We start from the raw sequence: 21,727 nt of genomic DNA on the forward strand, positions 1-21,727 counted from the left end.
AAAATATATAGTTTCTGTTTTTGTTGGATATTTTGGTTTATTTATACTTACAAGTAAAACTTTTCGTGCCATACTGGATTTAGATCTTGAGGCATTGTACGTGTACGTTTTTTAACTTTTCCAACTTGTACTGTTACATATGGATCAGATGTGCCACTTTTATCTTTGGCAATTAGACCTTGTGCACAAATTACTGTAATATAATAAAATTATTTATAAGTATTTTTTTTATCATCAAGTTAAGTACTTTATTTTTAATTACACTATTAAGTTTTGAATGTAAATATTTCTTTTGAGGAGCATTGAATTGTAAATAAATTGGTTAATGGAATTTTTATTTTGTCAATGTTTTGCAACCACAGAACTTGATTTGAAATGATAATTTAAAATGATAAATTATCAAGAAGTAAGATAAAACAAAAACTTAGAAATATATATATGTCTAACTGAGTATTTTCATTCTCAGTAAATTTAAACTAAAACGTAAATTTTAGGTTTAAAGTTTTGCTGAAAACTTGGACATGCTAGTTTGCAATTTTGTCATGGTTTAACTATAAAATTAAACTGTGTCAGGTATTTAAATTATTTAACAATGTGAATAATTTAATATTCATTAATAATAATTTATTTTTGAATAACAGAATTTAATTTATTTTCACAATTCAATGATCCTCTTGTTTATATAAATTTTTTTTTTATATTTTTAAATTTTCATTTATTTTTTCAAGCTTTATAATGTCAAGAAAAAAAAATAGAGCTTGTTAATTCAAATAAAAAATGAAATTAAAATAATGATAAATAAAATCTCAAGATTGTAAACTTTTTCATATTTTTAAATTCATTTTTACATTTTTTATAATAATTTACCAACAAATATCATGTCAACGTAACAATGTCAAGACGTGCAATTATATTAACAATAAAAAAAAAACACCCACACACAAATACATTTATTAATATTATTATATTTTCTAGAAATTATATTAAGGATTTATATTTAATCCTAGGATATACACTGGCTTTATAGTGAAGTTTATGATGACATTGATAAGCGTGCAAAAGCGCAGCTGTGATATTTTTTTATATTTTATTATTATTTTAAATATTTTTTATATTTTAAATGGATATACATTTAATGTATATAACTTGAAAAAAAATTACATAAATATCATACATGCAACAGAAATAATATCATGCTACAAAAATATATATTCGAAAAAATTATACAAATAAATTTATTAGCTAATTTTGTATTTATTTTTAAATGATTGATAAATGAATGAATATATTAGTTTCATTAATTGTGCTGTAATTTTAATTGATTAAATTTGTAAAATAAAATAGTATTACATCTTTGTGAAGTTGTGTGCAAGTATATTTGCGGTTTAATGATCCAAATTGAGAGAAAATAAACTTTTCGAAAATCGAAATTGATGATATTGTGGTTACAAACTGTGAACATTTGCCAATGACCAAAGCCTCAAGGACTTTAAATTGTTGCATCAATATACGGATTTGTCTAAGCTCTTGTGTTAATATGTTAATATGTGTATAGAATCATTTATAATTGTTTAATAGATTAAGATAAATAAAATTTTTCTATTGGCAGAAAATTTCGATTGATTTTATTATCGCAAAATCAAGATACACACGGAAAAATAAACTCACGTTTTTATAAAACTAACTTTTATTTATTTTTCTTTTTTATTATTATTGTTCTATTGTACTTTTTTTATTTTTATTGTACTATTGTATTTTTTATTTTCATTTTATTCCATTGTATTTTAGTTTATTTTATTTTCAATTTATTTTTTTTTTTTGAATTTATTTGGCCAAGTTCAATCAATCCTCTTATCTACTTTTTTTTATTTTATTATTTTTAGTAGATGTATTCTTGAATAATTTGCCAAACATATCTAAAATCTAAAAAAATCTTGATAGTAAAATTTAACTGTATATTTTTCCTTTTTTGTTTTGTTAATTTTTCTTATTTTTTTCGACAAGTTTTTTTTTATATCGTCAGTGATATAATCTGTAGAAAATTAAATATAAATATTTTTAATTAAATATTCAAGTTAAATTAATTAAAAAAAAATAATAATCAAATTATTGGAGCATAATGCCAACTGTCACAGATTATTCGCTTCTGCTATTTTGCACCATCTGCTCGATAATTTGTTGCTTGTTACCCCAAATATCAAATAAAATAAATTTTCATTCTCACTCTTTTATTACGCTTCACATTATTCAAAATTTTTCATAAAAAACAATAAAACTTTTCCTTTATCAATTGTTCCAATTTTTTATTTAAAAAAAAAAAAAACAATTCGCATGATAATTAATTGTTCATTCTACTTTCATTGTGCACAAGTAAAAATGAAAAATTATTAAAAAATTTCATAATTTAAAGCTCATTTTAAATACTCACGAAATAATGATAAAAAAAAAAAACTACATTTCAAAATTACTTTAACAATCACGCATTTCGAATATTTAAAAATGAAAAAAAAAAAAACCTCCCCTATATTTTCTAAACTACAATTAATTATAATATATATTTTAAACAATAAAATAAAATAATAACAATGCCTTTTTTTCTGTCAATCCCAGAAGAAATACACAGATATATTTATATATTTTTTTAAGGATGATTGATCATTGGGGGACTCTATAATTCAAACTCCCATTAATTTAAATTTACCATAGTTAAACATTTTTCATTTTTTTTTTTTTTGTTTACTCCATCATCAACCACAAAGTTTTCTCTATTGATTTTTATTTTTTGCATGGTATGTTGTCCTATTTTAAATATTTTTTTTTTCCTAAGCATTAGTGTCACGCACCCACAAAATGAAAAAAAAATAACATAAAAATTGATATATATTGTTATAAAAAATCTTGATATAAAAAAACCTGATATGTATATTTTATTTGATATTTCAGTAAACATGTAAATGAATAAAATAAAAATAATAATAATCCAGAGTTTGTATATAAAAATGATTGGAGTGTTTTTCATGAAAATAGCACCATATCAATTGTCAGATAAGAGCCTAGAGTCTGGATGGTTGCTGGGTTATTTCTACCAGGTCAGGGATGGCGCTGCACTTGCCTGTACGTTGAACTATCGATTTTCTCAGTAAACTATATATTATTCACTTCATACAGACTTATCTTGAGATTAAAAATAAAATCTAATGTATTAAAATTTATAAAAACTATTTATTTCAATCATTTTCTCATTCAATCAAAGCATTTTCAACAATAATCAAATAGAAATTATTATATTTTTTTTTGTCAAGTGCGTGAGTGTAATTTTTTCTTTGTTTCATGCTGTGTTATTATGATGAATTTTAAATATTTTTTAAAAATTATTTGTTGATGATATTAGTTGGTGTATTTGTATTGTTAAATAAATAGAAATTATTATTGTATTTTTATGTGAATAATAAGTGTCATTTGTTTGATTATTATGCTACCTGTGATGGCGATCTTGCATGACCATTTGCTGGTACCCTCGAGGACCATTGATTCAGCCTGTTCTAGACTGTCAATATGTGTGTCCGGGTCGACTGAAAATGTTGTTCTGAAATAAAGACAATGACCTAGTAAACTTGCTAATTTATATTTTATTTAAAAGGGCCTTTTTTCGTGTTTAATTTCCATTGTCTTGATGGTGTTGGTTTTTTTTTTAAATCTCCATACTGCATCTGTATTTATAAAAGTGTAAATTGTTGTAAATAAAAAAGCTATAAAAATTAATTAATAAATGTTTAGTTTGAGTTTTTGAGTCAAAGAGTTTGTTGATGTTTGCTTTTTCTTTTTGAAAGAAATAGATGGTTTTTTTTTTGATGTAGTTTGTTGAATAGGAGAGATGATGATGAAAGCTTGTATGCTTACTATGTTCATTCGAGACGGAATAAGAAAACTTGTTGCTTGTCTCACGTTTTACCCCTCAATTTTACTCGGTTCATTCAATCGAGGAGCAAGGCAAAAAACAAACTAAAAGCAGTGGCGTTGAGCCAAGTCTAGGGTACCTCTATAACGACCTTGCATTGCCTTGAACCAGCTTGCATGTTTAAATCTTCAAAACCACGTACCAACAAATCATTTGAAATACTTGTATAAATAATTTTTTTTTCCTTTCATATCTCTATTTCAAGTATCAAATGAAAACTAATCAACCAAGTTCATTTTTTTCTTTTTTTTTTTTCATTATAAAATAGCAAAAAAAAAAAGGAAATTTAATCAGTTGTTTAATTTCATTTTGAAATTTCAAATAAACTTTTTAATTATTGAGTGTTTAATAATAAAAATCTCTTTGATGCATGAGTTAATTAAATATCTAAAAAATTAATGACCATTTTTTGATGAAAAATATAACAAAATAACACGTATATACAACATTGATTAAACTATATCGAAACAACGAACATATTTCACGAGCAAAAATTAAAAATCAACAATTACATTGTATGAGTTTGAAAAGGAGAGTTATAAAAAAATTAACTGGAGTATATAAAAGCATAAAATATAAAATTTGTATCACCAAATATTTTTAAAAATATTTAGGTAAAAGGTTGGAAAAAAATTTCTACATTTATTTGTAATGAAAAATAATAAAAAAATCATAAAAAAAAGGAAAAAAAAAAAAACATGGTACAGCCATTGCAGCAAGTTGCAGCTCAAATATATATATTTTTTTTTCTATTTTGCCTGGGGAAAAATATTTTTAACAATAATAAAAAAAAAATAATAATGACACCAACAAACACACACACAATCTATTGATTGAGCTTTCGAGTTTTTTCGTCAGCCAATTTATCAAATACCCAGCAAAAAAAAGCTATATTTTTAAAAATATGTTTTATATATTTTTATGTTTAACGTTTAGACAATGATGAAGATAAATATTAAATAAATGATGAGACACAACGATGGACAAACCTGTGATGGCAATTTTAGCAGACCATTTACTGGTTCCATCCAAGACTGATTGTTTTATTGTCTCCATCTGTTGATTGTGTGCCTTGTCATCAACACCAAATACTGACCTAAACTCCCACACGACATTTATAATCATGTGATAATATTATTTTAAAAAAATACTTATCCTTTTAAATAACCAATTTATTAACATATAAAAAGTATATTTTTTAAATTTTCAAACTAGAATTAATTAATTTAATTAATGAATGTTTCAAGTCTAGTCATGTGGTACATGTCTGTCTGTCAGTCAAATTCATTTGAAAGTCATTTTTAACAAAATATACCTCAACAAATTATCCACATTGGTGAACGTCAATTTTATTCATTCAATTGAAATGTTGATTGGTTTATGGCGTTATGCCAAAAACAAAAAAAAATTCATTCACACAAATATGATTATATTTTTTCTTGTTAATACTTATTATTTGAATAAAAAATAATAAATTATAGCATTTTATGAATTAAAATAAATAATATAATTATCATTAACTCACCGAATAAGTTCAAATATTTCTGGCTTTTCACGTTCACGTTGTTTCATTCTCTCCTTCATCGCAGTTATAATACTATTTGCTTTGTCTTCAGCACCATGTTTTGTACTTTTTTCAGCAGCCCCTGATAAAACAAACAACAAAAAATTAACTTTATTATTAAAAACTTTTTAATTTTCATATTAAAAGTTTTATAATTTAATGTATTTATTAATAATATCACAGGAAGTAATAAGAAACTATGATATAGAAAAAAATAAAAATTATTTTCTTGAGTTATTAATATTTAATTTAATTAGAGTTAGTTACTTGTATAAATAATTTATCCAAATAAACATAAATAAACTAGATGTTATATTTTATAAAATTAATAAATTTAAAAAAAATTATATAAATATTATTTGTTTAATAAATTAAATAAACTTTTAAACAAGAAAGTTTTAGATGAATTTAATTAAAATAATATAAAGTTTAATTATTAATTTATATGTTAGTAAATTTTAAATAAGAATGCAGTTATTATTCAAAATTATTATTGGATAAATTGAAGTTGTAATTAATTATCCTTGATGATTAATTACGAGCCAAGTTTTCATGTACATTGTGATTTAATATTTTACTAACACTCGTTAATCGTTTTATTATAGAATTAATATTACTTTAATTAAAAACAATTCATAATAACACAATAATAATGTTTAACATGATAAATTTTCTGTTTTATCTTTTGAATAATAAAAACTATTTAAAATATCTCAAAAAATTACCGAAAATAAATTAACTAGCCAGGCTATTTTAAGGACTAAATATTTACATTTTTTTAAATTTAGTTTTGTTATAATTTTCATAGAAAATATTGTATAAAATAGTTATATTTTTTTCATTTATTTAACTGGAATTTTTCTAGTTAAAAAATATTACTTGAAATAAATTTTTTTACTATTATTTTTTGTGGTTTTTTGATTTATTAATGTAAATAGGTGACAACTCACTTTGCAAGCAATCAGCATTGAGAAGATCTTTGCATTTTTCATGGCATTTAACACCGCACTCCATACATCTGACACCCTGTCGTGCAATTCCCCAAAGTAATCCTTCGCATTCATAACAGTATGTAGGTGATGTTGCTGTCCACGTAACAAAATTATGTGGTGTTGTTGATGATATTGGATATATCATTGCCTGGAGTGTTTTCTTATACACATGTGTCTTCTGCATTATCCACATAATCAATAAAAAAAATACGAAAAAAAAAAATAAACAAAAAATTAGTAAACAAAATAAAATAAATCACATTTAATTTTAAAAAAAAATTAAAGCATCAAGATGATTGATTAAATTGTATCAAACAATTTGGATCTCATGCTACCTAATTTTATATATTTTAAAAAAATTTTTCGATTGTGTTTTTGAATATTTATTTATAATTCAAAACACTATTACTAACAATTTAATTAATATTTAAATTGTTGATAATTTATCTCTCTATTTCATGATATATTTGAAAATTTTAATTAATTTATTATTCAATTAATATAACAATCAACTGGACATGAATAATTTTGACATATTTTGAATAATTATCATGTTATATCAAAGTTAAATAATAATATAAAATTATAAATAAACAATTGATAAATAATCATAAAAAATTTATATCAAATAATTTAGAGAGATAAAAATTATTATAATATTTTATTTCAAGTGCTTTCAGGATAATAATTCATAACAGTGACATTTTGTTTATATCTAGTATAAATTTGATATGTGTATAATAATAAACCTGACTGTCAAATAAAACAAAGGGATATAACTTGAGGCAAGTTGACATACTTTGATGATGAATATATTACAACATGTTTTATATGTTAATAATTCTATATATCTCAATGAAATATGTTATCGCATTGGTTCATGCTATGCTTGATTGATTATATCATAGTAAAAATGAGTCGAAACAATTTCTATATCGAAAAAAAAACGCATGGAAATGTAGTCGAAATAATTTCTATATCGAAAAAAAAAAAACATGGAAATGAATGAGTGATAATTATTTATTTACAATATTATTTAGATTGAAGAAAAAATTGTTTCGACTCGAATTGTTTTATGCTTTTTGGTTATTTATTTTTGCTGTTGATTGTTGCTTGTTTAGGATTGAACAGCATGATAAGCAGAAGTACACTGCTTGATGAACAATTTTACACTTGTTTATTTAAACTTTCAAGTTAATCATTTATTTTACTTAAATGTTAATTTATTATTTTATCAAACTAAAATTGAGTATTTATTTTGGGTCAATGTGCAGTTAATTTGAATGAATATTTAAATGATTATAAAGTCAATAAATTAATGAACAAAAAAAATAAATAAATAATAAATTAAATGAATAAATATGGTCGAGAATGAAATAAAATTTATTTCTTTTTTAAATCAAATAAAATCAGTAAATGTCATATGTTCGTGACAATTTTTATTTATAATTTATAATATTCAATATGATGATGTCTGTCGTGACTAGATTGTAAGAATAAAATATTGTCAAAAAAATAGATAAATAAATAAATTGCATGTGTGTATATTGATCGAGTGGAAAAAAAAAGAAAAAGTATTTTATCCGATTCAAAATTGAAAGAGAAATGTTTTTTTTTATTTTTCAATACTATAATAATATTATTCCCTTTTTTTTTTTCAACAATTTTGATTTTATTTTATTCAATTTTTAATAATTTTTAAATTTATTTATATTTTTGAACTTTGAATTTATTAAAAGTATTATTTTTTTTTTTTTTGATTATTGAATTATTTGGTTAAATGTAAATGTGAAAAATTATTTGTGCAACGATTGGGTTATAATTTACGATGATTCTATACATTCTCAAATTTTTTATTTTTATTTTATCTTCTATCTGATAAGGCTATTAAATTTTATCGATTGTGCTTTTATAAATCTCAATTTACCTATAAGTGATGTAATTTATATTAAAATTTAAATTGGATAAAAAGGTTATTTTTTTAAAAAAAATATAAAAATAAATATCAACTTTTTATCATGCATTTGCATGTGATTATTTTTCTATGGATTATCTATTTTACGATGGTCTAAATAAAATCTATGTTATGAAAAAAAAAAAAAAAATTTATTCAAAAAAAACGTAAGTAAGAATACGGCTCGAGGATGTGAATATATATTTTTGATGATTGTATTATTTTTTAAAAATTTGTATCTTGGGATAAGGTTGCAGAAAAAAATAAACAAGACTGAGGTTGAGCCACACTTACGTGAAATAAAATAGCGTGGAAATGAGGATTAAAATTGCAGCACGGTAGAATATGAAAAATAAAGAATTATATTTTTAAAGGATATAAAAAAAATTTTAAATTTCCTTTTTTTTTAATTTTTTTTTTCTAAATTACAGCAGAACCTAGTGTTCTGTTGTAAAATATATCCTGTTAATTATAACGACAAGTGATTTTATTTAATTTTTTTCATAATAAAAAAAGGGAGCTGGAATTATTTTGTTAATTATTTTCATTTATAAATAATTAAGAAAATTAAATTAAAAATTTATAAATTAATTTTATTAACAAATTCTTACCAATTCTTCGTCATTAAGTGTTGCTCTTGGTACAGCTGATGTCAATCCTGCTGCATTTCTCTTAGCTGCCATCGTCTGGGAAAATAAATAAATATTAATATTCAAAATAAATTAAAAATTTTAAATATTTATTTGTTTGTGAATGTGATTGCTTCTCATGATTTTAAAGAAGTTTAATATTTGTGCATATATGTGACCTGGTCGGTAGATAGAGAGAAAAAAATTTAAAAAAAAAAACCAAAATATATAATACACATTGTGAAATTACGTGTGAATAGAAATATTAAATAAATAAATAAATAAATAAATAAATAAATGTGAAATATTGTGTTAATAATCAGCGTGATATTAAAGTGGTAATAAATTTTTTAAATTTACTTTAGCTTTGTTGAAAAAATTCATATATCAATACATCAAATACAAATCATTTAATTTATCACAGAAAAACTATTGAAAAAAATTATTTTTTATATAATAAGTAATCTAATAATCTAATAATACTAGTTATTTTTTAAATCGAATAGTATAAATATATAAAAACAATAAAAAAAAAACTTACAAATTTAAAAAACATTATTATAGCTAAATAAATTAATTTACAATTTTCAAAACGCGAAAATATTTATAGAATTAAAGTTTTAAGTTTGAAAAATAAAATAGATAGATAGAAAGATAGATGCTATGTCTGAGTTACCTTGATTAAAATATAAATCAAAAATGTATTATTTAAAACAAAAAAAAAAAACAAAAAAAAGTTATCAGTAAAAACAAAAAAAGTCACACAAAAAATCAGGTCAACATTATGTTTATTTATCTACTTGAAATTCTAATGTTAAAAAAGTGTACGTTAATTTATTGAAAAAAAAAAATATATTATTTTTGTATTTGTTTATTAAAAAAATAACCATGCTTAATTTTGTGTTGTCCTTATCGCTATAATTATCATTGGACAAACAGCTAAAAGCTCGATTTAAAAAATCGCATTTGAGCGAACAAAACATGTGTGTTTGTTAATAAAACAGATAGTAATTTATTTAAAATTTTTTCAGCTCTTCTATTTTTTCAAATTAATTGTTAATTTATTAATTTGATACTTGGTTCATTATGACATCTGGTTATTCTTTATGATTTTATGATTTAATTTTTAGTTCAATTTTTTTTTATCAATCCATCATGTCTTGGTTTGTGGATTTTTAATTTTTCATTATTTTCTGATGATATGATAATGTTACACAAGCAATATATTGTATCTGTAAATGTTTTTTGCTTGATTCTTATATACGTTTATATATTTGTTGATGAATTATATTATTTTCAAATTTTTAATTAACATTCTTCAACTACTTTTCTATCTATCTACGGTATTATTAATATTACACTACGTATTTATATATTATTATTTTCTATAAACTAGTTTAAATTTTTTATATTTAAAAAAACCATGCTAAACTTTTAAAATATATTTTAATTTAATCAACACGCTCCATGCAATTTGCGTGCTACACAATTTAAGGGCACATTTAATAAAATTAATGACATACTATTAAAATATATAAAAAAAAAAATAATTAATCATCATAAAAAAAACGAGTTTTTTTAGTTCAAATTTTAATTAAAAAATATATATACAAATGATTATTCATTTTGAATATAGACTCGTTTAATTTATTCATTTTTTTTCTTACAAAAATCAACGAAATTTAGAAATGAAAGATTAAGAAAGTTTAAGAGAAAAATAAAATAATATGCAAGCTATTTTATATAAGCAAACGCGTTTAATTTAAATTAAAAAATTATATAATTTACATTTATTTAAATAAAAAAATAAAAAACGAAACTATGTTATAATCATCAAAGATTTTACATTTTAAATATTTTTAGTTAATCTATATTTTATTTATTTATCAACAATATATTTAATTTAATTTCTGTAAAAAAAATTAAGCAAAAGCTCTAGAGCAAGCGTTCGTAGAAATCCTTGATTTTTTTTTATTATTTTTTTTTTATTTTACATAATTACCACACAATCTCCTTTTTGCTTTTCTTTATCGATCTCGACGATACGCGCGAAAGCGTGCTTGTGCGTAAAACAAGAAAACTCAAGTTAGGTCGAAAAGACTAAAAAGAGTTTATTTTTCTTTTACTTATTTTTCACAGATTAAATTAAAAATTAAAAAAAAAAAAAAAAACAATAATAATCATTATTATTAAAAATGATTAATTTAATTTTTTTTATTTAAAACTATTAATTAAAAATATAAATAAAAATAATTATTAACTTATTTTTAATAGAAAAAAAAATAAAAATAAAATAGTAAATTTTAAAATGTAAAAAAAGAAAATTTATTTTTGTCAAATTTAATAATTAAAAATAGCTTTTAAAATGTGACTAGTAATTATTATATAAAAATAGAGATAAATTTTTTTTTTTAAGTAAATTATTCATAAACATAACGACTGTAAATAACAAATATAAAAAATAGTAACGAACGATAAAAATATATAGATTAGAAATATAGAGAGACAGATATTTATATATATATAAAAAAAAAAAAACATATTAATAAATAAAACATGCAACGTTCGAGCAAGCAATTTTTTTTTTTATTATATATTTTTTTTGTTAAAAGAAAAATCTGCTAAGGAGGCATGTAATTAGTACCTTCAAGACCTGGAGGTGGAGATATTTTTATTTTTTTTTATTGTTTTATTTTTTTTTTTATTGATATTTTTTTTTTTTTTTTTTTTAGAGGTTGAGTGAGTGGTTTTTATTTTTTTTTTGTCAGGTGTTCAGGTAGATACAACAACGGGCGCCACAGAGAACAAACAAAGAAAAACAATATATGCTGATTAGTTTTTATTTTTATTTTTTTTTTTATGCAAAATAGATTAATTTATTAGAAAATATACACAATTTAAAGTACCAGAATATATTTATTTATTCATCAATAAAATTTAAAAAGCAAAGAAATTAGTTTTGCATATTTTTTATTTGATAATTTGTATGAAAAAATACATTTAAATTAATGAAATTAAATTTATAAATTATATTTTTTATAATTATCAATTTATTTATATTTTAATTTTTTTTTCAATTTTATTCTGGTAATTTTCATTGAGTTATGCATAAATATAGTCACGATTATGAAATCGTACTTGTATGTTTTCATGAACAATAAAATACATTATTTTTATTTTCAATAATAAACAATTAATTTTTTTTTTAATTTAAAACAAAATAAGGAAAATCTTTGTAGGTTATTTTACGAGAATTATTATTATTATATTTTTTTTTTTTATCAAAAGGATTGTATACAAAATAAAAAAAGAAAAAAAAAAAAGACACAACGATTAGATTAAAAATATTTGACATTAAACATCCAAAGGGGACACATAATATAGGACTGAATTATTTAATTTTAATTATTTAATTTTTTTTTTTTTGTTTCTTTATAGGGTAGGTAACATAAAAGTACGAAACACTCGCTTATTATCCAGGATTGCATATACGAGTTGATAAATGAATTCAGTAAATTTACGTAATGAGTTTTTTTTTTTTTTTTCTTTTTCAACTGAGTCGAGTGTAGTAAATTTGCTATTTTTAAAATTTTATCAATTTTACGTTACTTTATTTGTAGGTTTAACTGAATGTTTCTTCTTTTTAAAAAAAGATGTATATTTACTTTTTAATATTTATCTTGACTACTTGTCGACCCAGTTGAATCGAAAATAAAAGCCAGAGAAATTTTTAAACATTCAAAAATCAATATTATACTCATTTGAATTTTATAGATGAAAATTTATACTGAAGTATAAAAATATCTCTGTATTTTATACGATGTATGATGATAAACGTCAAGACTAATTTTGAGTAATTAATGATTATTTGAAAATTTAAAAAAAAAATAAAAAAAAAATAGTTGAAAATGAATTTATGCTGTTTAATTTTAAATGACAAATTTATGGACATCACGATAGTTAATAATAAAATTAAAATAATATTAATGAATTAATGAAAATAACCATGAACCATGAATTTGAATAATTTCAGATATTTATGGTGTAATAATTTAAATTCAATTAACTGCAATCAAAATTAATTAAAAAAAAAATATGTTGAAAATCTGAAATTATTCAACCACAAAAATTTGCTAATTAATTCATACAATAATTATGATGAAAAATAAAATTAACCCGATTTATTATTGCAATTTATATTATTTAAAAAAATTAAATTTTATATTTTTTTTTTTAATCATCGATTTATAACACTTGCCAGACACGAAAGAAAATTTTATTAAAATTTGTATTTTCTTATCCAACAATATAAATGGAGCTATAAAAATATTTGATAAAAAAATTTTTTATTAAAACCAATCGAGAATGGTAAGTTAAATAAAAAAAAAAAAAAAAATACACACACATGATCATCATTAATTTAAAAAATAAAATAGTTTTTCAAAATTGAATTTTTTTAGTAAACAATGTTATTGTAATTTTTTTTTATTTAAAAAAAAAATGATTTGACATTTTTTTTTCATTGAAAATAGAGGGATTTAATCTAGCTATATAAATATTATTTTTTCTTTGATTTTCAATATTTAATTTTATTATTTTCTCTTCTTTTTTCAGAAAAAAAAAATCGACAATTTTAATTATGAATTATTTTCATTACAAAATATTATTTTTATAAGTAATAAAAAAATTATAATTGATCTCCCCGAGTATTAGTAAAAAGAAAAACAATATTGTAAAAAAATTATGATTCTAATATCACGTGAATATTTAGTTAACCATGTATGGAAAAAAAAAGATAATGCGAATAAATGGGAGAATCTGCATGATATAATAATTGGAACGGTATGCATTGTCAGATAAACATGTAGATCTGCATTTACAATGGAACATAAAATTTAATCGTTAAATATTTTAACATTGTTATTAACCAACTTGAACATAAACTATTTTATTTTTCATTATATTATATTAGATCGTAGTGATAAATTAATTACAACTCTTTGAATTAATTCACTCGAATATTGATTTAACATATATTATTACAAATATTTGTTATTAATATTCATATAAATATCAAGAGTAACAATTACAACTGTAATATTCATGATGACATCAGTGTTGTATTTTTTTTTTTTTTGAAATTTTAATGATTACATTTTTTTTGACTGTAACGATAACGATAAATGGCAGATACAATTTTTGGATGTATTTTATCAGATTATTTTTTGACAAATATTTTATATTTAACGACACAAGCATTATTATTATAATATATACATTTAATAATTGATTATTTATTATTGGTAATTGACAACTTACCAGCTCCGAAACCAATGGTATTGATTTTCGTCGTGGACGAATATCTGGCATACTGTCGATGTTACTGTAAAATGTATTATCACCCGCACGTCTGAAATACAAAATTATTAAAAATATTATTTAAAAATATTATAAAATTTATATAAATTGTTTATTTATTATTTTTGAAAATACTTAAAGTATTTTTAATAGAACAAAGTAATTTTAAATCATAGAAAACAGAGGTATTTTTAATTTAAAAATAAAAGATTTTTTATTTGTTTAAAAAATTGACAAATATAGAAAAAAAAAATTATAAATTGAAAAGTATATTCAATTCAATTTATAACTTTAAAATATTATTGATTAAAATTTTTAAAATTACTATTCAATATCGTGAAAATAAAATTAACTTGATTTTTTTATATATTTTTTTTCAATTTTGTAATTTAATTTTACGAGTAGTAAATGTAAGGCACTTGTATGATGCATTTGAAAAGTTTTTAAATTACTTTTGAAAGATGTAAAGTTTTGGTAATACATAAAAGACTCGATGATGAGAAAAATAAATTTAATATTACCTAGATAAATCGTTGTGAAATAAAATTAACTTCAACTAGTGAATTCATGCAGTAAATGAACATTGACGTTTCATTAAAATATATTTCAATAATATTTGAATAAATATTAAATTAGTCACTTTTTTGTTGATGTCATTCAAATTTATTATTACAATGTATAATGCACTTGATACAAAACACTCTATTTTGCATAATATCAAATTCAATAATAATTATTTTTAAAAAACTTTTACAAAGTGCTTGATATTAAATTTCAAAAATAAATATATAAAATTTAATAATAAAAAAAAAGGGAAATTAAATTAACTGTAAAAAAGACTGTTGAATTTAAAAAATTTAAAAAATTTATTATATTTTTTGCTCGATCATTCCCATAGGGTTTAGATATATTTTAAAAACTTTTTACTTTATTTATTTTAAATACTTTTAAAAAACAATTTTTCATTTTTCAAATAAAATTATACGTCGGGGCAAAGTTTTATTCAAAAAGACTTACCCATTAGCTCGTCCACCGGATTCGCCACCTGCTCCACTTCCATTCTAACAAACAAAAAATTACAGTTTATTAAAAAAACAATATTATAACAGTTTAAAAAAAAAAGAAATGTACAAGTTTTTTTTTTTCAAGAAGATACCAACGATAGATGGCAGTTTACAGAGTAAATATTTTTCATATTTTTTTCATTGATAAATAATTAATAATAAATGTTTGTTTACAAAATTCAGTATTAAATTATCAAAGTTATTTTTTTATTAATTAATTTATTCGCAACTTTGTTTGCACTGTAAATAATCAAAAGATAATTTGTAAATATTTGTTTGTTAATTTTTTTCAACTGCAATTTTGTTAACAAACGTGTACAATGCTCTTTACTTTGCAATTAAATTGGTTTTTGTTCAGATCATTATTGGAAATAAAAAAAAATAACATTTAGTAATTTAAATATTAATTATACATTAATATTATTTCAATTCTTTTGTCTTTTTTTTTTCTTTTGGTATTCATTTTATTGAAATTCGTTGTATTAAATTTATTTGGTAAATTATTAAACAATAATTTAAATAACGTACAATTTTTTTTATTTTTTATATTATTTCATATTTCATATATGAATTTGAATTGAGTGGTTTAATATTTATGTAAAAATTGTGTACACAATTGTACGTATAAATATAATATCACTTACAATTTTTATCAATTCGTAGATATAATAAATATTATTTTATAAACTTATTGATAGATTAACAAGTGTCAATAAATATTCAAAGATTAAAGCCTTGATAATAATGTTTTTAAACATTTTAAATAATCATATAATATTTTTTTTTTATTTATTCAATTTTTATTATTATAAGCTTCGCGTTTCATTTTTGTATTTTTTAATTTGTTCATTGATTTATAAATAAATGAAAAAATAATATTAAGATTTATTTTAACCATGTTGTTGAATTAATATTTAACTAAATAAAATATAATTATTAAAAAATATAAATTCATTTTTTTTTCATTTGAAAAATAATAAATTAACAATTTTTTAGAATTAAATTAAATAAAAATAAATTCGATACAGAATTTTTGTTTTGTTATTATTTGTTTATTTTTTTTAATGCATTTTAATAGGCCTAATTAGTGCTATATATGTATCATTAATTTTCTATCCATAAAACACTCTATCAGTGAATTTTAATAATGCTAATGAATATTCATTTTATCACCAAAAAAAGCATTTGACGAAAATCTAAATATTGCAATCTATCATTTTATTTTTTTTACTATTTCTACTGTATTTTTGATGATTTATATTTTATGATAATGATATGAAAATGGTACATGATATATTATTGACTAATTGCAATTTTTATAAATTACAATGGTTATGATATGAATGTGCTTGATAATGAAAATTAATTCATGTATATAAATTTATCAAGAAACCGAGATTTTTCATTTTAAAAAAAATACCAAAATTTTTTATTTTTAAATTAAATTAAAAGTTAAATGAAAAAATAAAATATATAGAAAAATGTAGAGTAAAATGAACACACATTTTATGAATTATTAAAACTGAAAAAAAAAAAATTAAAAAAGATTTTAATTAATTAACAAAATATAAAAATTTTTCAACCAAAAATTTTTTAAATAAATCTTTTTTTTTTGCCTATTTTGGCTGACGAGTTGATTTAAAAAAAAAAAATGAATAAAAAAATCAATTTTATCATAATGTTTTATTTGAACAGTAATAATTTTCCAGAAAAATTATTTTCATTTTATGTCTATATTAGTTCCCATGAAAAAAAAAAAAGAAATAATAATTATTACAATGTATTACAATATACGATATTGAAGTGAATTGTCAAATCGATTGACAAGGGTTTATTATAAATAAATAGACAATGTACTTGAGGCATATATACCAATCATAGACATGCTAACACAGTATAACGCTTGATGACGTCATATAATAGCTATCAAGTGAGCTTAATTCTCTGAAACACCGACCTAAGGCATATCCACAAATGCCTGTCCTTGCACGTTTGGCGTTACTTAGTACATATACAATGTACATGTATATATATTTGTAGGATGATTAAACCAACAAGTGAGTTAAACAATCGTCTATACAGTGAAAGCACTCACATGCCAAAAAGGATTTTCAAGTATTCAATAGAAGGCATTTAGGTATTTCAATCGACAAAATTATCTCGGTTTCTTAACAACATAAATCATAATATCTTTGTAGATTTACTTATTTATATATATTGTTATTTATATTTTATGATAATGAATATGATTAATTAAACATTAGTTTGATCAACAATAACAAATATGCTATTTTAAATAGAAAAACAAAATTATACACAAGTAAAAATCAAACGAAAGCTTTAAAATACTTTTGTATTTTTGTAAAATGAATTTAAAAAAAAAAAAAAACCATAGAACAAGTGTTTTTATAGTTGATATTTATAAATTTTTGTTTATTATTATCATGACTATACTATGTAGAGTTGTAATGTTGTTGAAACTATAAAATTGATAACATTATAGGCTGAAAATAGTTTTGTCAATTTAATGTATTGTACATTAAGTAATAAATATTGGTTAAAATAATATACTTGTGTTGTTGTTGTCTGACAAGCATGTGAATAGTGGTTTTAGCTAGAGTACAATTTAATGTAGAGACAGGAAAAAGCACTAATAATGTCAATGCATATGTAATTTATTTTTCTTTATGACAATAATAAAAAATAAAAATAAATTTTATTATTATTATTAAATAATCAATAATTATAAAAAAAATATTAAATAAAAATTAAAATTTATAAATAATTATAAATAAATTAAATAAATAAGATAAAAATAATTTTTTTTTTACTATTTTTAAATATAAAAATAAAAAATAATATTTTAAAATAATAAAATGATTATTTATGATTGTTTTTGTTGACTCAAACTAATGCTATTGAATAACAAATTTATCATGTTAATTTATAAAATTAGGACACAATTATTTATTCAATGTTTATGAATATATTAATATATATTTTCGTGATACTAAAACACTAATAATTTTTATATATTGTGTATAAATATTCATTTTTTTTACTCATTTTATATTTTCATAAATAAAAATTTTTACCGTGTTTATTAATACTATGGTATTTAGCTCAATGAAAAATTTTTCTTACTCTTTTTTTCCCTTTTTTTTCTTTTTTTTTTTTCATATAAAAGTGAGAAATGGTCAGCTTTTTTTTTCGATACGTTATCTCACGAGGCTGGCTTATTTAAATCCAGATTTTAATTTTCATAAAATAAATAAACAAATTACGAAATATTTTTTATATAAATGAATTTACTTCAATTGAGCATACAAATATTTTGCTCCAATAATTTATAATTAAATTTAAAAATTTCAGTCTAAAAATCAATTTGGAAGGATTAATATTATTGAATAAATTTTCTTTAAATTAATTAATATGTTTTTTAAAAAAACTATCCGACTCTCGTTATAATACTTGAGTCTTTATCAAAGCGAGATAATTAATCCAAATTAAAAAAAAAAAAAAACAATAATTTTCTTTTTTTTATTATTTTCCTCTCAAATGATCCTGGAAATACAAAATAATTATAAAAAAAAAATCAAATGGCAATCTATTTCAACTATACACTGGGAGTTTATTTTTTTTTCTATAGTGAATGGAAGCGTGATTATTCATTGGATTTGGTTATCAACCATTTCTGAGCATTTCTTACTAAACCTACATTATTGGAATTTTTTTTCTATATTTTTTTCCGTTTCGAAGAAATGAATTTTTTCAACAACAGATATCCAATTGTTATTATTGGATCACGTTTATCTATTAATTACATAAACTTGATAGAATTTTTTCCCGATCAATCTGAAAAATTTATATATCAAAAAAAACATTACACAAAATTTTTTTGGCTAATAGTTATTTCATGCCTGGATGTAGTATGAAAAATAAAAAAAATTCTATCAAAGTTTATGTAATTTCATTTTGTTTATTTTTTGTTAAAAAGTATCTTTAACAAACTTTGTGCTATTAAGATATATGTGAGTGATTTCGATGTGCAAAGACGATAATTTATTGCATTAAAAATTGCAAGTGATCAGTATTTTTTTTTTTCTTTCTTTTCTTTTTTCTTTTTAAAACTTTAAATCCACAAGATTGGCTATAACAATTATGTATTGATTATTATTTAATTTTTTTATTCAAAGTCAAGAAAGACTGATGATTATTATTTTTTTTATTTAAACATTCTAGTAAACTTAAAGCACCAAAAACCTTAATTATTATTTTCATATTAATGATCAAATTGACTCATATTATCCAGTCAGTTGAGCATAATTTTCTCAAGTCAGACTTAATATTCGTTTACATACTACTAAATTGACTATAAATTTTTTTGTTTTTTTTTTTCTAATTAATTAATACAACCATTAAATGTTTGTAGAAAAAAAAGAGACCTAATTAAATTCTATTCTTATGAAATAATTATTTCATATCTAAATTCACAGTATTAAATATTGACTATATATTTTTTCGACAATATATCTATTGACTAAGAGCACAATAATTTTTTTCGTAAATAAAAAAAGAAAAAAAATTATACAGTTATATTGAGTTTTTTTGTTTTGTTGTTTACTTGATCATAATACTCACTGCTGGTGGTGTTTGAACAATTGGTGTTGTTTCTTTGGTACTTGCATCTTCAACTTCTTTTAATTTTTCTTCAGCTTTACGTTCTTTAAGTGCCTTAACTAATTTCCACTTTGATCCAAATGGTCCTGGACTAACTTGTTCTTCTTTTAATGTAACATCTGAACTACCACATGATGATGAATCAATTTTAATTTTAGGTAAACTAAGTGTTGCTGTTTCAATACTAGTAGCATCAATGATACTTTCAGTATCCCAACCACCTGGTATACTAACTGATATTTCACTTGGTGGTACACTTGTACTACCTTCACGTGATAATGAATCAGATCCATGTAAATATCTTTCTTCATTTCTTCTCATCATTGAATTACTTGAACTTCTACGTGATTGTTCTTCTAAATCTTTACGTAAATCAAGTTCTTCATCAAGTTCATCCATTGATTGTCCTGGACTATCTGGTCCCGATGTTTCACCAGATGAACCTTCATCCATTGGTAATAATGCTGTTCTTTCTTCTCTTCTAGCTTCTTCTTCATGTGCCCATGTATGATAATCAGTAACTCTTGCAAATACTGTCTCTAAACTTTCAGCTGTTTTTTTTTTAGGTATTGGTTTACCATCATCATCATTATCATAATAATCTTTTTTTAATATATCACCATTTATTTTACCACCATTAATATCATTCATTTTTTTAATAATAATATCATCTTTTTTTGGTACTGTTTTCAATCGTAATTCTTTTAATACAAATGACATTTTTTCTTTAACTTCATCACCAGGTTGATATGGCTCATTACCATCTGCATCATCAACAACTCGTTGACCAAAATCAATATCATTTTGTGATTGTCTTTCAAGTTCTTCAAGTTTACGTAATTCATAACAATACCATTCATCTTCAGAATCAATTGAATCTTCAGTACTTTGTCTACGTGATGATACACGTGATGTACTTCTATATGAATGTGTACTTTTATTATCTTCATCACCTTCAGCACTACGTGAACCAGCCCATGGTATTTCTAATGATTGTTGATGTCTTGGTGGATATCTTGTTGTAAAACTACCACGATTACTTGATGCTGATATACTACCTTCTGAATTTGGTGCTTCCTCTGATAAACTTGCAACTAATTCTGGTGGTTTTGTTGATGTTATTTTATTATTATTATCATTTTTATCTTGTATTATTAATTTATTATTATCATCATCATTGTTATCATCATTAATTATTTCATCTTTATCATCAATTTGTTGTTGTCCATCATCTGATTTTCTATCACCATTATAATCATCATTTAAACCTTGTTCATCTGATACTGTTGATGATTGACGTTGACGATATTTACCTAGTGCTCTTGATACAGCAAATTCCATACTTGCACCACCCATCATTGATACTGATGGTAGCTTTGGTGTTTTTTCATTTGGTGCCTCATCTGAACTACCAGTTGAACGTTTAATATCACCAACTGTTGGAAACATATTTGTTGAACCACCAGATGCTGAACCGGAACCAGTACTTTTACCTGAACCATCATGTACATCATCTGTTCCAGTAATT

General features: G+C 21.4%; 1 protein-coding gene across 1 annotated transcript in view; it reads right to left on the minus strand.

The window, feature by feature from the left end:
* Nucleotides 1-21,727, minus strand: part of LOC122855692 — a 33,382-nt gene that overhangs the window by 6,735 nt on the left and 4,920 nt on the right. The window contains 9 exon segments of the mRNA XM_044157241.1: nt 52-193; nt 3,480-3,586; nt 5,484-5,604; nt 6,473-6,692; nt 9,080-9,154; nt 11,742-11,750; nt 14,417-14,507; nt 15,473-15,516; nt 20,161-21,727. Of these exon segments, the coding sequence (XP_044013176.1) occupies nt 52-193; nt 3,480-3,586; nt 5,484-5,604; nt 6,473-6,692; nt 9,080-9,154; nt 11,742-11,750; nt 14,417-14,507; nt 15,473-15,516; nt 20,161-21,727 (2,376 nt within the window).

The sequence above is a fragment of the Aphidius gifuensis genome, linkage group LG4 (genome assembly GCF_014905175.1).
Source record: "Aphidius gifuensis isolate YNYX2018 linkage group LG4, ASM1490517v1, whole genome shotgun sequence".
NCBI classification, from domain to species: Eukaryota; Metazoa; Arthropoda; class Insecta; order Hymenoptera; family Braconidae; genus Aphidius; species Aphidius gifuensis.